This window comes from Lissotriton vulgaris, chromosome 7, assembly GCF_964263255.1.
Source record: "Lissotriton vulgaris chromosome 7, aLisVul1.2, whole genome shotgun sequence".
Classification (NCBI taxonomy): domain Eukaryota; kingdom Metazoa; phylum Chordata; class Amphibia; order Caudata; family Salamandridae; genus Lissotriton; species Lissotriton vulgaris.
The window spans coordinates 1,642,623,816-1,642,636,969 of record NC_141695.1 but is presented as its reverse complement, the minus strand read 5'-3'; the positions used below and the strand labels follow the sequence as shown (position 1 = coordinate 1,642,636,969).

General features: G+C 42.5%; 1 protein-coding gene across 1 annotated transcript in view; it reads right to left on the bottom strand.

The window, feature by feature from the left end:
* Positions 1–4,461, bottom strand: part of ARFGEF2 (ARF guanine nucleotide exchange factor 2) — a 548,111-nt gene extending 543,650 nt beyond the window's left edge. The window contains exon 1 of the mRNA XM_086932618.1: positions 4,165–4,461. Within this exon, the coding sequence (XP_086788744.1) occupies positions 4,165–4,291 (127 nt within the window). The 5' untranslated portion in view covers positions 4,292–4,461. The remainder of the gene's footprint in view (positions 1–4,164) is intronic.
* Positions 4,462–13,154: the final 8,693 nt, after the last annotated feature.

Sequence of the window (13,154 nt, the reverse complement as noted above, 5' to 3'; positions counted from 1 at the left end):
TATCAGCAGATCACCTCGCTCCAAAATGATCGTACTACTACATTTCTTATATTACTTTCCAACAATATAGATAAAACTCCCCTGAGAGATTTTCAATCAATTGCAAAAGTACTACTCTAACAGATATGGGACAAGAGCAGACACAAAGACGCGCTGCGCTGTAAACACTGTAGCTACCTTCCTTGAGCAAAGGTTTGAGTGCTCAAAATTAAACAACTATTTGGCAACCAATGCAATGGATAACTAAGTGATTGGCATAGCCAATTTTGGAGAAACTTACATTCATCAGAGGACCCTTGCACCATGGGTGCTTGGCCCAGATATCACTGAAACTACATATGAGACTACTAGAAACAGCACAGTTCTGCTGGAAGCGATGTCTACCACACATCAAAACAGTTGAGACTAACTTCTCGGACCTCCCACTGTGGTTTCACTGCAAATCTGAAGTGCATTAAAAAAAAATTCTGATATCGGGAAATGGCATTCTTAAAGTGAGCGGCCTTTTCGCAGATGAGACTTCTTACATTCAAACAACTGTGCCTTATCCCATGACGAATCAGTGGGTCAATTATGCAGCAGGGTTGACTTAACTATATGGCAAGAAAAGGCAAATTATGAGGTGTGATGCATTGTATTACTTCAATATTTTATCTTTTTATTTACACAGGTTAACACTGTCTGGGCAAAGGTTTCACGTCATTACTACTAGTTTAACAACGAACTATAGAAATAAGCAACAGAAAGGTGACCAATCAACCTCTGTAAAGACCTTTCCACTGCACATGTGTTGCTGCGTTTTTAGCAACTTTAGATCTGTTTGAGCAACAAATGTTGTTGTTAAAATCTGCATATTATGCAACAGATGATGGATTATGTGGTAAATGTGGAAAATCAATAATTATGTGGAAAATACTGCAGCTGCAAAAATCGCATAATTCCAGTGAGTGGCCCTTCCCACGTAGTTCTCTTGGCCGGTTAGTCACGCAAACATGGGGATGCACCGAAACAGAACCTCTGAGTCATACAACTAAACACGATCCTCACACAACACCCAAGTAATGATTTAGCAACCATCAGAAGCAAATAAGAGGAAGACCTCGGCAAACAACGGACAAAGGCAGGGAGGACAAGAGAACTGATAAGCCCTACAAAGGTTTCAAGAAACAAAGGGTTTCGACTAATCCAACACACTGCATACCTGATGCCTAGATGACTACACAATATGGGCAAGAAGTGTTGGGGAAGATGCAGACATTCTGCACATGTTCTGGAATGCATGCCACTGTACAAATGATAGAAAGGGATGACGAATGTGGTCTCAAATCTTGGGTACACCCAACTCACAGAGCCCAAGGTTCTGCTTATTGGAGCTAGACAAGACTGAAAAAACACAAAATAGATTAGTAGATCTGGTGTTGATCCTTGCAGATAGACAAATAGAAATGTCCTGGAAATAGATATCAGTGCAACAAACTATGTGGTGAATGAACTGTTAAAATTGGCTTATGAAGAAAACCAGGTAGAACCGCACAACTTAGAAGGACAAAGGGACATGCTACAACAACAGACTGATGAGCTACTGCTGGCACTAACTAGCCTGCAAAAACATTGACAGATCTCACTGAAAGCCCCACACAATACTGCAAGCCCCTGCACACTTCTCTTGGAACCCAGGAGGAAAGCTTTCAATAAAGGTTTGAAAACGCTTGGGGTAGTGTTTCAACAATTGTTCTTTTGCACATCATGCCACCTCAGACTGGGCTGAGCTATATGCAAACCATCTCAGACTGGACTGAGCCATATGCAAACCAATCTTGACCCTGCTCCATTAGGAACAGTCCAGCCTAACAGTGGCTGCCCACCAAGGGCTTCTCAGCACTACATGTACCTGCTGCACTTCATCACGGACCATAGAGAATCAGAAGGGCCAAGTTTTTAGCTTTCTCTTAAAGATTGCCTCACTGGGGTTCAGACGCAATGGAAGGGCATTCCAAAGCTTCGCAGCTAAGAGCCGAAATAACTGGCTTCAAGCTCTTTTGATCATGTGTACACAGGCAAGCAAGTTCAGATTGGGAAGGCGGCCATTAGGCGATGGGCCGGTGCTTCAGGGGCAGTGTGGGCCGGTGCTTCAGGAGCAGTGTGGGACAGTTTTTAGGGCCGCTGTAAAACGTCCCAAGAAACTTACTGTCGTCCCCGCCAGGCCACTGTAATGTGGCCCCTGCATCATAGGACACTCCCCTGACATGTTGTAAATTGAGGCTGTGTTTCTCTGGCCTTTAAGGCATTCTCACTTCGGCTCCCAAATTAGTGTGGCCTGCCCGGCCAGAAACAGTGCCATCCCCTGCCGAGTCATCACGATCAGGTTATGGGGTCCCTGGGGAAGATGGAAATATGCAGGGGTCTTGTGGGGGGCAGGAGATTTTGTAGCTTTTGGACTGTACTCACTTAAGTCTCCCTGAGGAAGGAGCAACAGTGTTCCCTTCTTGACCCCTCTCCTGCCAAGTCATCTCCCTTAGGCAATTTGCCCTGGGGAGAGGTAAGAGAAGTGGCCTCCCTATTGCCTTGTCATCTCGACCCCTGTGTCTTTTAGGCCTTGTTGGGGGTGGGGAGCCTAAATAATTGGATATGGTAATGTGGTCAGAGCTGCCAGGTTAGAGTCCTGGTGTCTGCTCAACATCCTGTAATCATGTGAAAATCACTGACTCTCCCTAACTAAAATAAAAATTAATTTAATCTAGAGAAATGTAATCGGGGCTCATGTAAGTGGCTCCAGTGCCTCTGAGACAAATTCACACTATATAAATCTACAAAAATATAATATTAAAAAATAATCAACAAGATTTTGCAAAGGCAAAGGGATAATTAAAAAAGGACTATTCATACAAAAAATGTCCCTATTCCTTTTTACATGTTTTTCTGTGTTTATTTAGTTTAACTAACAGCCATCGATCATTAATGCTGCTCTGGAACACACATTTAAAGTGCTTTCGCCTTACCTTTACTATTTTAAAGACATACTGGTAAGGGTAAAAAAATACCAGCTTTGGGTTATTTTCGTCAGTTTCGTACCATACAGGACATTAAAATTTCATCTAAGCGGCAACCCTGGCCAGATCAAGTGTTGTGGCCCCTAGGCTGTTTTATTTCTCCTTGTCCGCCCGGCCAAAAATGCAGTGCTTCTTAGTTATACCAATGTCACTAGCTCTAGAAGCTTTAAACATATTTAATTTACCAAACATTTCGCAAAAAAACGAGTCGACTGAGACTAAACAGATGATGATCCATGAAAGGGACGATCCAGTAACGTGGTCCACTTTCCTTTTGGGAGTGCCCGGGCCCAATTGTGATCCCAATCCATTATCTAACCCGGCAGGCAAGCCTCAGATTGGCTGACCATAAACCTGGGAAGATGAGTAGGAGCATTCAGCAACTGACATGCAAGACTATTTTGTATCTTTTCACATGTTTGTCAATGGAAAACCCTGGGGAAGAATGGTGACCCCCATAGTGACTCTTTTACCTACGTATGCACAAATCGGAGGGTATTTTTATTTGTTTATAAAGCAGGTGAGCGCCGCTTCCCTCATCTCTCACCTCGCCCACCGTGAGAAAGACTCAGTCACCTAAAGACTATGGGATTGCGGGAAAAAATGTTGCCCATGTGGCACAGAGCAGAAGGCGAATGATAAGGGTGAGTAACTACTCACTGCTATGCCCGACTTACCTTGAGTAGGTGAGTAATGCCCGCCTTGTCATCCCTATCTGCAATGCCCGGTGCTAGCTGAAAATATAAGACGACCTCTTAAGTCCCACGCACACGATTACCATTATGACCGCCTCTCTGTCATTGCCAGTCTTTATTACGTGGGGCAGCATCATAATTATGAGACCCAACCACCTCATGGGTGTGCGACATCTGCAGGTTGACAAAACTAGGGCTCATACCCCTGCTGCCCTGGGCAGTAGGCGTATGTGACTATTTAGTGACACGCACACCTTTTCCATTATGTAAATGTATTTACCTACGTTTACCAGGTAGGTAAACGATGAGCCGGCCCACCCCTTCGCCCCCTCAATCTGAGTGATGGCATTTACCATTCTGCCCCTACATTGTGCTGCAGGCCGCAGAGTGCAGCGGGTCCCCTCCCCACCCCCGCTCACCTAGCGCCACCTCGCAGGCTTTGCGCAGCTGGCTGTATTGGGAGCGCTTCAGCTCCTTGTCGGACAAGATCTTCTCCAGAGCCCGTGACACGAACATGCTTTTGGTCCTGTCCTCTCCCTGATGCATGGCAGGCCGGCTCCACGCGCTCCGCTCCCGGGCAGCGCCGTTCCCCTACTCCCGGGCACCGTCTGCGACTGCCCCTGCTAGAGGCTCGGCCCCATCAGGAAGTGACAAGTCTGCTTCAGCAGCACTGCGCAGCCATCTTGCTGCCGTCACGTGACCCTGACGCGTGGAGCGTCCCCGCCCCTCGCGTTGACCTTTTCTTGACAGCCGGGGACCGGCAGCAGTGCCTACACCCCCTGCTCCTGTGCGCTTCCACTAAAAATACGGGTTATTCCCGTGTATTAAACGGGAAAAACAAAATATGAAACGTCACAACCCGTCAGCTCAATATTTGTGCGTTCGTTTCCAAAATGTTCTCAAAATTCTAAATCATTTTAATATTTTATCTATAAAAATGGAATTATCTCAATACTTTTCCAATTAATAAGGATCTCCCATACTTACCTCCCATACTACTAACGTCAAATACTCGCATTTTTCACACTCCCTGTTGTGATTTCCTTTATTATGTAAATTGTATAGGCGCTACTATATTTATTGCTGTTTCCTCTTATCCATACTGTGAGCTGCTATATGACAAAATGTCTGTAACATCACTTGCTCATTCCCTTATTCCCCGTTCCCACAGTCCACTCATACTGGCTGAGCAACAGGTATAGCACATCTCCCTTTTTACAGAATAAAAGAACACATTGCAACCACACAAAGAACACCTCGCAATTGCATACAAAGAGACAAGAAACATGCATGAAAACAAATTAGATGTAAGGACGATAAGAAATCACATATACGTAAGGAACCATGCATGTAAATGCAATAAATACAAGAGTGACAATAATGCAAATGACAGATGGAAATAACGCAATCTGATGAAGAACAAAAAGACATGCATGAAAACATATTAGAGTAAAGATGATATGATACTGCATATACATAAAAACCTCTGCATATACAAGCAATAAATAAAAGATCAACACTATTGCGAATACTAGCAGACCATATCGCAAACTCAAAAAAAGAGAGTAAAGAGAAATGCAAGAAAAACATTAAATGTCATTACTACCCTTCTCAAAACAAAAATAGAAAACCACGCACTCTGGCACGCCCCACATCTCATACCGAACCCCACAAAACACACAAGTTGGCCAGACTAGCATGAAAGGCAGTCCACAGAGAAAATACAACCCATAAGTGGCGGGGCAGACAAAAACAAAGAGCACAAACAGTACTACACTCAATCACCAACCAAAAGAAAAACTCTCACACTCATGCATAAGACCATGGGTGACTAGCACTGTGACAGAGAAATCAACATAAAACATAACGAAGAGCAGAAAACAGCAGGTGACTTATACATGCACAGTCATTCCACGCACAACTCAACAGCATATCACCAAACTGCATCCATACTAACATATGGAGAAGGAATGGGTGACTTATCCACCAAAGTCATCCCAACAACAACACCACTGGACGGGTGACTTAAACTTCACACAGTCATCCCAAAAACAACACCTCTGGATGGGTGACTTATCCACGCACAGTCATCCCAAAACGAACATCTGAATGTGTATGTGTATAGGCATTTATATAGCGCACTACTTACCCAGAGGGTCCCAAGGCGCTTCGACCGCTGCAAAACCCTTCCTGGCTTCCCTGAGAGATGGTCCCTTAATGGGTATCTCTAGGGTGAGACCAGGCATCCCCGGCGGTCTGGTGGGGCCGTTAGTGAAGATGAGGCAAGCTAATGCCCAGAGTTGCCGAGTGTGATCGCTGATCAGAGTGGGCACCGAGGCGAGAGAATTATCGAGTCCGCTGACCCTGGTCCAGAAACCGGCCGCGCCGGGAATCGAATCCTGGTCCCGGGCCGTCCTCTGCTCTCGGGTCTGCCGCCTCTAACCAGTGAGCCACACTACTTCAAAACGGGTGAGTCATCCCAAGCACAACAACTCAACTGCATATCACCAAACTGCATCCACACCAACATATGGAGCAGGAATGGGTTATTTATCCACTACGGTCATCTCAACAACAACGCCTCTGAAAAAGTGCCTTATCCGCGCACAGTCATCCCAACAACAACACCTCTGAACCGGTGACTCATCCACGCACAGTCATCCCACACAAAACATCTCAATGAAAAACGGGTGATTTAAACTTCGCGCAGTCATCCCACACAAAACATCTCAATCAAAAATGGGTGACTTAAATTTCAAGCAGTCATCCCACACAACACATCTCAATCAAAAATGAGTGACTTAAACTTCACCCAGTCATCCCACACAAAACATCTCAATCAAAAATGGGTGACTGGTAAGTATGGCCCCATAAATACACATTGTAACGCCCTGAGCAACATGGCATAACAAAAGCATCCTATTAGGCAACAATAAGACCTAAGGGTCCCATACCACACACAACCTTTCATAACATGCACCACTACATCTGTCTGCTGCTGGATTTGACCCCTTATACTTGAAATACGAAAGTCTGTCCCATTCACTGTTGCAGCTCACTCTACTTCCAGGAGACCATTTATTCTACCTGGACCAGTCCACAGGCATCTGGAACCATTTGAGGCAGGTTCCAGCAGGCCAGCAAACTGCGGTGAGAGTTCCTCAGGGTGTGCAAAAGGCAAAGTTATGTTCCACCCAACAGGTGACTGAATGCTGAGCAACAAATGAACCAGACAACAAGGCGGATGTCAGCGACCACAATGAATCACAATAATAGAAGTGTACCTCACACTCGTGACAAAGATCAGAAAAAAATGGCAGTACTTATCAGCTCCTAATTCCAACGATCATGTTACCGAAATTTGCATTTCTGTAGGTGTAGATGTAGTTAATTCATATTCCATGTTTTTACCCTTCCTCAAATTGCCAACAGCAGTCACACGGCAATGGGTAAAAACAAAAATTGACGCTTCCGCATCAAAATGCACGCCATGGTAGTACGAGCACACACTTCCATATCACAGACAGTGATGCACTGCATTTCTCCACCATAAGCAGCAACAGCACGCTTCCCTGTCGGCTTCCATCAATCGATCTGTGCATAACACATGCCTTAGAAACTACGCTGCAGCAGACCAGACAAAATCTCCATGGTTACATGCAGGAATCAAAACCTGCAGCCGCGGTAAGACTACAGCACATGTGCACTTGCTATGCACTCACCACACACAGCTGCATGCGGGCCTTTGAAATAGCACACCAACGGTAACAAGAAACAGCTTGCCAATCCAATGCTACATCAGACCAACAAATGATCCCTTGAAGTAAACGCTGTGAAACAAACGGTGCTGTCCATTTGAATATGGATAAACAATCCACAACAAAATGCCAGTAGCAGTAAATCTGAAGCTGGCAGTTTTACAACAGCTAAATTATGACTGCTCATCCACTTGATCCATCTTGTTAGTACTGTTGGCCAGCTTGTAAAATACTGCCTCTTGTGATCCGCTGGACATAGACAGCAACAAGCTTCCCTTCCAACTCTTTGAGATTAACATTGAGGCAAACATATATATGCCCTGCCAATAGGCTGTCTGGTGTGGCAAGGCACTGGTAGGACTGCAGGGCAGTCTGTAAACTTGAAATTCACATAATCTGTAACATCATTTTCTTCTGTAGTTTCTTCAGGCTTTATTGTCTCCACTTCAGTGCCGATAGTCACATCAGTTACTGGTAATCAAAAGAGAATGGACACTAGTTTCTGCAAAAAACCAAATAGTTTTTTTATCGAGAACCCTCATAGACTTCCTGGAATTTTATCGTAGCGGTATATCTTTTTTCCGCCCCGTCAGGAGTCATGGCATAGTCATTGGGTCAACGATTAACGTGCAGGATGCCTGCCTCACCAGAGTCTACTTCTGGTATTTACAGAAGTGTCCAGAAATGAAAAGTGGGAATGAAAAAATTAAAAAATGACTAGGTCAAAACTCTAAACTTTAATTACAAAACAGGAGACTAGTCACTATAATAAAAACCATTGTGATATAAAGGTAGTCGAGTTATTGAACTACCATATCGTTTTCAAAAAAGTGTCGACATGTTTCAGCTCTCGGGGCCCTGCAGGGTCAGGGGAGCTTTCGTCAGGACAAAGACAAATAACATACAAAAAAGAAAGAGCACACACAATTGTTGTGTGGTTTGAACAATTGATGAATTGGAATTTCCAAGCTTGTTAGTTGAGTTTTTTGGCATCAACAGGGACTCGGAGTTGCTCCTTGGGTATTACCATGCGGCGCGGATTTCGTGCCTAGTGCTGACTCTGCCCCTGGTTATGCCAGTTAACCAGGGGCAGAGTCAGCACTAGGCACGAAAACTCAACTAACAAGCTTGGAAATTCCAATTCATCAATTGTTCGAACCACACAACAATTGTGTGTGCTCTTTCTTTTTTGTATGTTATTTGTCTTTGTCCTGACGAAAGCTCCCCTGACCCTGCAGGGCCCCGAGAGCTGAAACATGTCGACACTTTTTTGAAAACGATATGGTAGTTCAATAACTCGACTACCTTTATATCACAATGGTTTTTATTATAGTGACTAGTTTTGTAATTAAAGTTTAGAGTTTTGACCTAGTCATTTTTTAATTTTTTCATTCCCACTTTTCATTTCTGGACACTTCTGTAAATACCAGAAGTAGCCTCTGGTGAGGCAGGCATCCTGCACGTTAATCGTTGACCCAATGACTATGCCATGACTCCTGACGGGGCGGAAAAAAGATATACCGCTACGATAAAATTCCAGGAAGTCTATGAGGGTTCTCGATAAAAAAACTATTTGGTTTTTTGCAGAAACTAGTGTCCATTCTCTTTTGATTACCAGTTACTCACATAGGGGAACCGAATGGACTCCGTATCCTCTTCCCTCCCTTTTTGATATCTAAAGTCACATCAGTTAGTCTTACTGAACTTTCTCTTGAAGCTTCTCATCCTTTTGGTTTCTCTGTCTAAAATATGTTCTCATATTCATCTTACACGTGTAGGTTCTTGTTGCCAAATCGTCGCCAAAACTGTTTTAATAAAACGAAGTCCATTAGCTAAGGTGTAGATTAAGATAAGATGGTTTATTATGTAGCTTCAATGAAGAGCCCCACCAGGAGCAGCCTCACTGCTACTCAGCCCTACTCCAACTGGCACTCACTGGCACCCAAAATTCCCATGCATCACCATGCACCAACATTCCACACAGTCCACTCATACTGGCTGAGCAGCAGGTATAACAGAGCTGCTATGTGATAAATTGTCTGTAACATCACTTGGCCCATTCCCTTATTCTCTGTTCCCCAGTGGACTTGGAACACTCCATTTCCATTGTCTGCTCTGTTTGACAGTTATAACAGTTACTGTGACTTTGAGGTTGTGACTGAAAGTGAATACATCTTCTGTTCACCTATCAGTATTGCTTCATACCTATTTGCAACACTGGCAACGATTTTTGGGAGCTACGGAACCAGATGTGCAGGGGGCAGCAGCACAACTTCACCCCTGATCAAGTGGCCGCAGTACGATACTGTCAATATTGATGCTAAAGGTGACATGAGTGCTGGAAGGGCTGCATCTGTGATTAGATGCGATTAGAGGGGTACTTGAAGTGCCTTAGGTGCAAGGTGAGCCGTGCCCTTGGGTGAATAAAGAGGAGGGTGTCCTGCAGGGTTTGAATCTAAAGAAAAACCCATGTCCCATCACTAATGGACATTGCTCACTTAGGACAGAGGAAATAAAGATGATGTCATCAACATTCAAAAAAGCATATTTATTTAACACATAGATACGTTTTACCTTAGTACATCAGATTATTTCACTGCCTTGAGATGCATTTAGTAAAAGTACAAGTTTTTTTTTTCAGTTTAGTAAAGTTTTATTTTGTTTAAGAAAAAAGTACAGCATAATATAACAGTATATAAAAAATCAGAACCAATATGAAAGGACAATGAGAAAGAGATGGAGAGGAAACATGGTTCAGATAGAGTATGAAAAGAAAGAAAATGGAAGAAAGAAAGTAAGAGAAGAAAAGAAAAGAAAAAAGAGGGGGAGAGAGAGAGAGAAGAAGGGAAGGTTAGGGTTGGGAATGAGAAGATAAGAAGGTAGAGAAAGGCAGCCAGATAAGATCGGATTTAATTTTTAAAGTGACAGAAGAAGAAGAAGCAATTGCAATTCTATGCTCATCACATATGAAATTCCACCATGTATGCACAGACAGTTTAGAATTATCCTTCCAACATGACAAAATTACTTTGAAAGCAGTTGCAATGAAAAGATCAAATAATTTAGCATTATATGAATGTAAGTCTAAAACATCAGATAGGGAACCTAAAAAAACGTGCAGCGATGAGAATGGTTCAGAAAGATGAAAAATACGCATGCAATAATCCCAAACTGAGCTCCAAAAAGCAAGAACAGAGGGGCAATCAAACAAGAGGTGTTTGAGTGTGCCGGGGTGAGAGGTACAGGACCAACAAAGGGCGGAGGAAGAGGAGGAGAATTTTGTTATGCTAACAGGGGTAATAAGAGCTCTATGGTATATAAAAAAAAGTGATTGAGTAATTCGAGCTGAGATCGAAGTCTTAAACAATTTACACAATAAGTGATCCCAAACATCAACAGATAACGAGAAAGATAAATCAGTTTCCCAAACAGTTTCAGTAATAGTTTTAGGTCTATGACCAACATTATCTAATAACAGTTTATAAATTAGAGCGGCTTTGGGGATTTGTTGGGTAAACAAAGGATATAGAGGAGTGGAAGGAGTAAGGGAAGGAAGGAAATCAAAAGTAGGAAGGGTAGATAAATGAGATAAAATGGCGGAAGTAATAATGTCATATTCTTTGCGAAAATGGACAGGTAAATCAAACATGGTTTGCATTACAGAAAATGAAATAATGGAGGAATCAGAGAAAAATTGGTATACAAATATAATATCCTTTTCTTTCCAATACTAGAAATAAAAAGATTTACCCTTATACTTAAGATATTTGTTGTACCACACACTAGATGAGAGAAAACATTGTAAGGGGGATTAATCTTTCGAGAAAACAGTGTGCAGCAGAGTATGTGAGTATTTCAGTACAGGGTGGTTAGTCAGAAAGGAACAGTTTGACATAAAAAGAGATTGTTGGAAAGTAAAATCTTTTAACAAGGACCGTTCAATTTCAATCCATCTGGGCAGAGGAGTATCATTGAAATTGAAAGCCAATGAGAAAGCTTGCTTTATTAAAAAGGCAGAGTGGTATGATTGAAAGTCAGGAAAGCGAACTCCACCTTCAGATTTCGGGTGTATAAGTTTATGTAAAGCAATACGGGGTCTTTTATTATTCCACAGAAATTTGGAGCAGATGGAGTTGAGCCGTTTGAAATATAATTTAGGGATTTTCACAGGAAGCATGGAAACAGTGTACAAAATATGTGGGGAAATCATCATTTTAATGGTGTCTAATCGACCCCACCATGAAAGGAAAAGGGGAGACCATGATTGAAGGAGAGATTGAATTTTTGGGGTAAGAGAGGTAAAGGTCAATTTAAGTGTTTCACCTAAGGAAGAGGAGAACCAAATACCCAAGTATTTGATCTTGGAAGGACACCAGGCAAAATCAGTTGATGCAAACATATATTGGTAGCAGGATGAATTTAGGGGTAGAACCTCCGTTTTAGAGAGATTAAGCTTATAGCCAGAGACAGAGGAGTATAAGCGGAGACAGAGGAGTATAAGCGGAAAAAGTACAAGTTTTTAAACGAAATGAGAAACATTCCTGCCCCACCCTGATGATAATGGTATTAGTGAACTAAAAGAAGATACACTGGAATTATGTGGCAGAAAAAGACCAAACTATGCAGCAAGGTTTACTAACTTATGCAGAAAGGAATGGAAAATAATGTGGCATAAGATATAGTTATATTTACAATTACAATAATGCCTCACATTTCATGATAGTAATACCATGGTAAAAATGACAAAATAATAAGGTAATACTACCTGGCAAAGGTTTAATCTCATTAGTATCAGTCTGACACCCAGATACAGCTATAAGCTGCAGAAAGATGGCCAGTCAACCTTTGTGAAGGGCATTCCACTCTGCAATAACAAGTGTTGGTGCATTTTTAGTAACATTTTGATCAATTTGAGCTATGAATAATAAAATAAAGGAATAAAATAAAAACATTTTTGTAAGAAAGCTGATGGCTGTTGGGGCAAATCCATAATTAAGCGGAAAATGCAACAACCTCAAACTCGCATAATTCCAGTGGCCCTGACTAAGAGGCATGTCAGGGTTCATGTGTACCATATATGTGGGCTAGTTTGTTATTAAACATAGAGCAAAATTAGAGTCTATTACAGCAAACATAAGAGGTGTTGTGCAGCACACACCCTGACTGCATATTTGAATGTGCACTGAGGTGAGAAATAAACAAAGTGGAGGTTAGTGAAATAAAGCATTTGCCTAGGATAACACAATTGAGTAAATTAGTGAAACCGGGATTGATCCTAGATTTTCCAGCTTCTCGCTGTGCAGTTGAAGCACTACATGGCTTTCGTTTTATGACAATAAAGCTTAAAGCTTTGTATTTAATTCATGGAAGATGAGACTAGAGCCTGGATGACGGGCCGGGCCCGCATTTTTTTGGGCAGTTTTACATAGCATAAACTTTGGCCATGGGCATAAAAGCGTTTTACAATAGACACAAACTACGTAAAACATTCTCCAGCATAGAGATTTGCCTGGATTCACAGGATGCTGATCTAGGGTCGGCATTTACGCTTGACTTTCCATGATGCATGGTGGGCAGCTGTAGCCACTAGGTCACACTGCCTCCTGTAAAAGCTTAGTTCATTTTGGGCTCAAGGTTCCAAAAGGACCTTG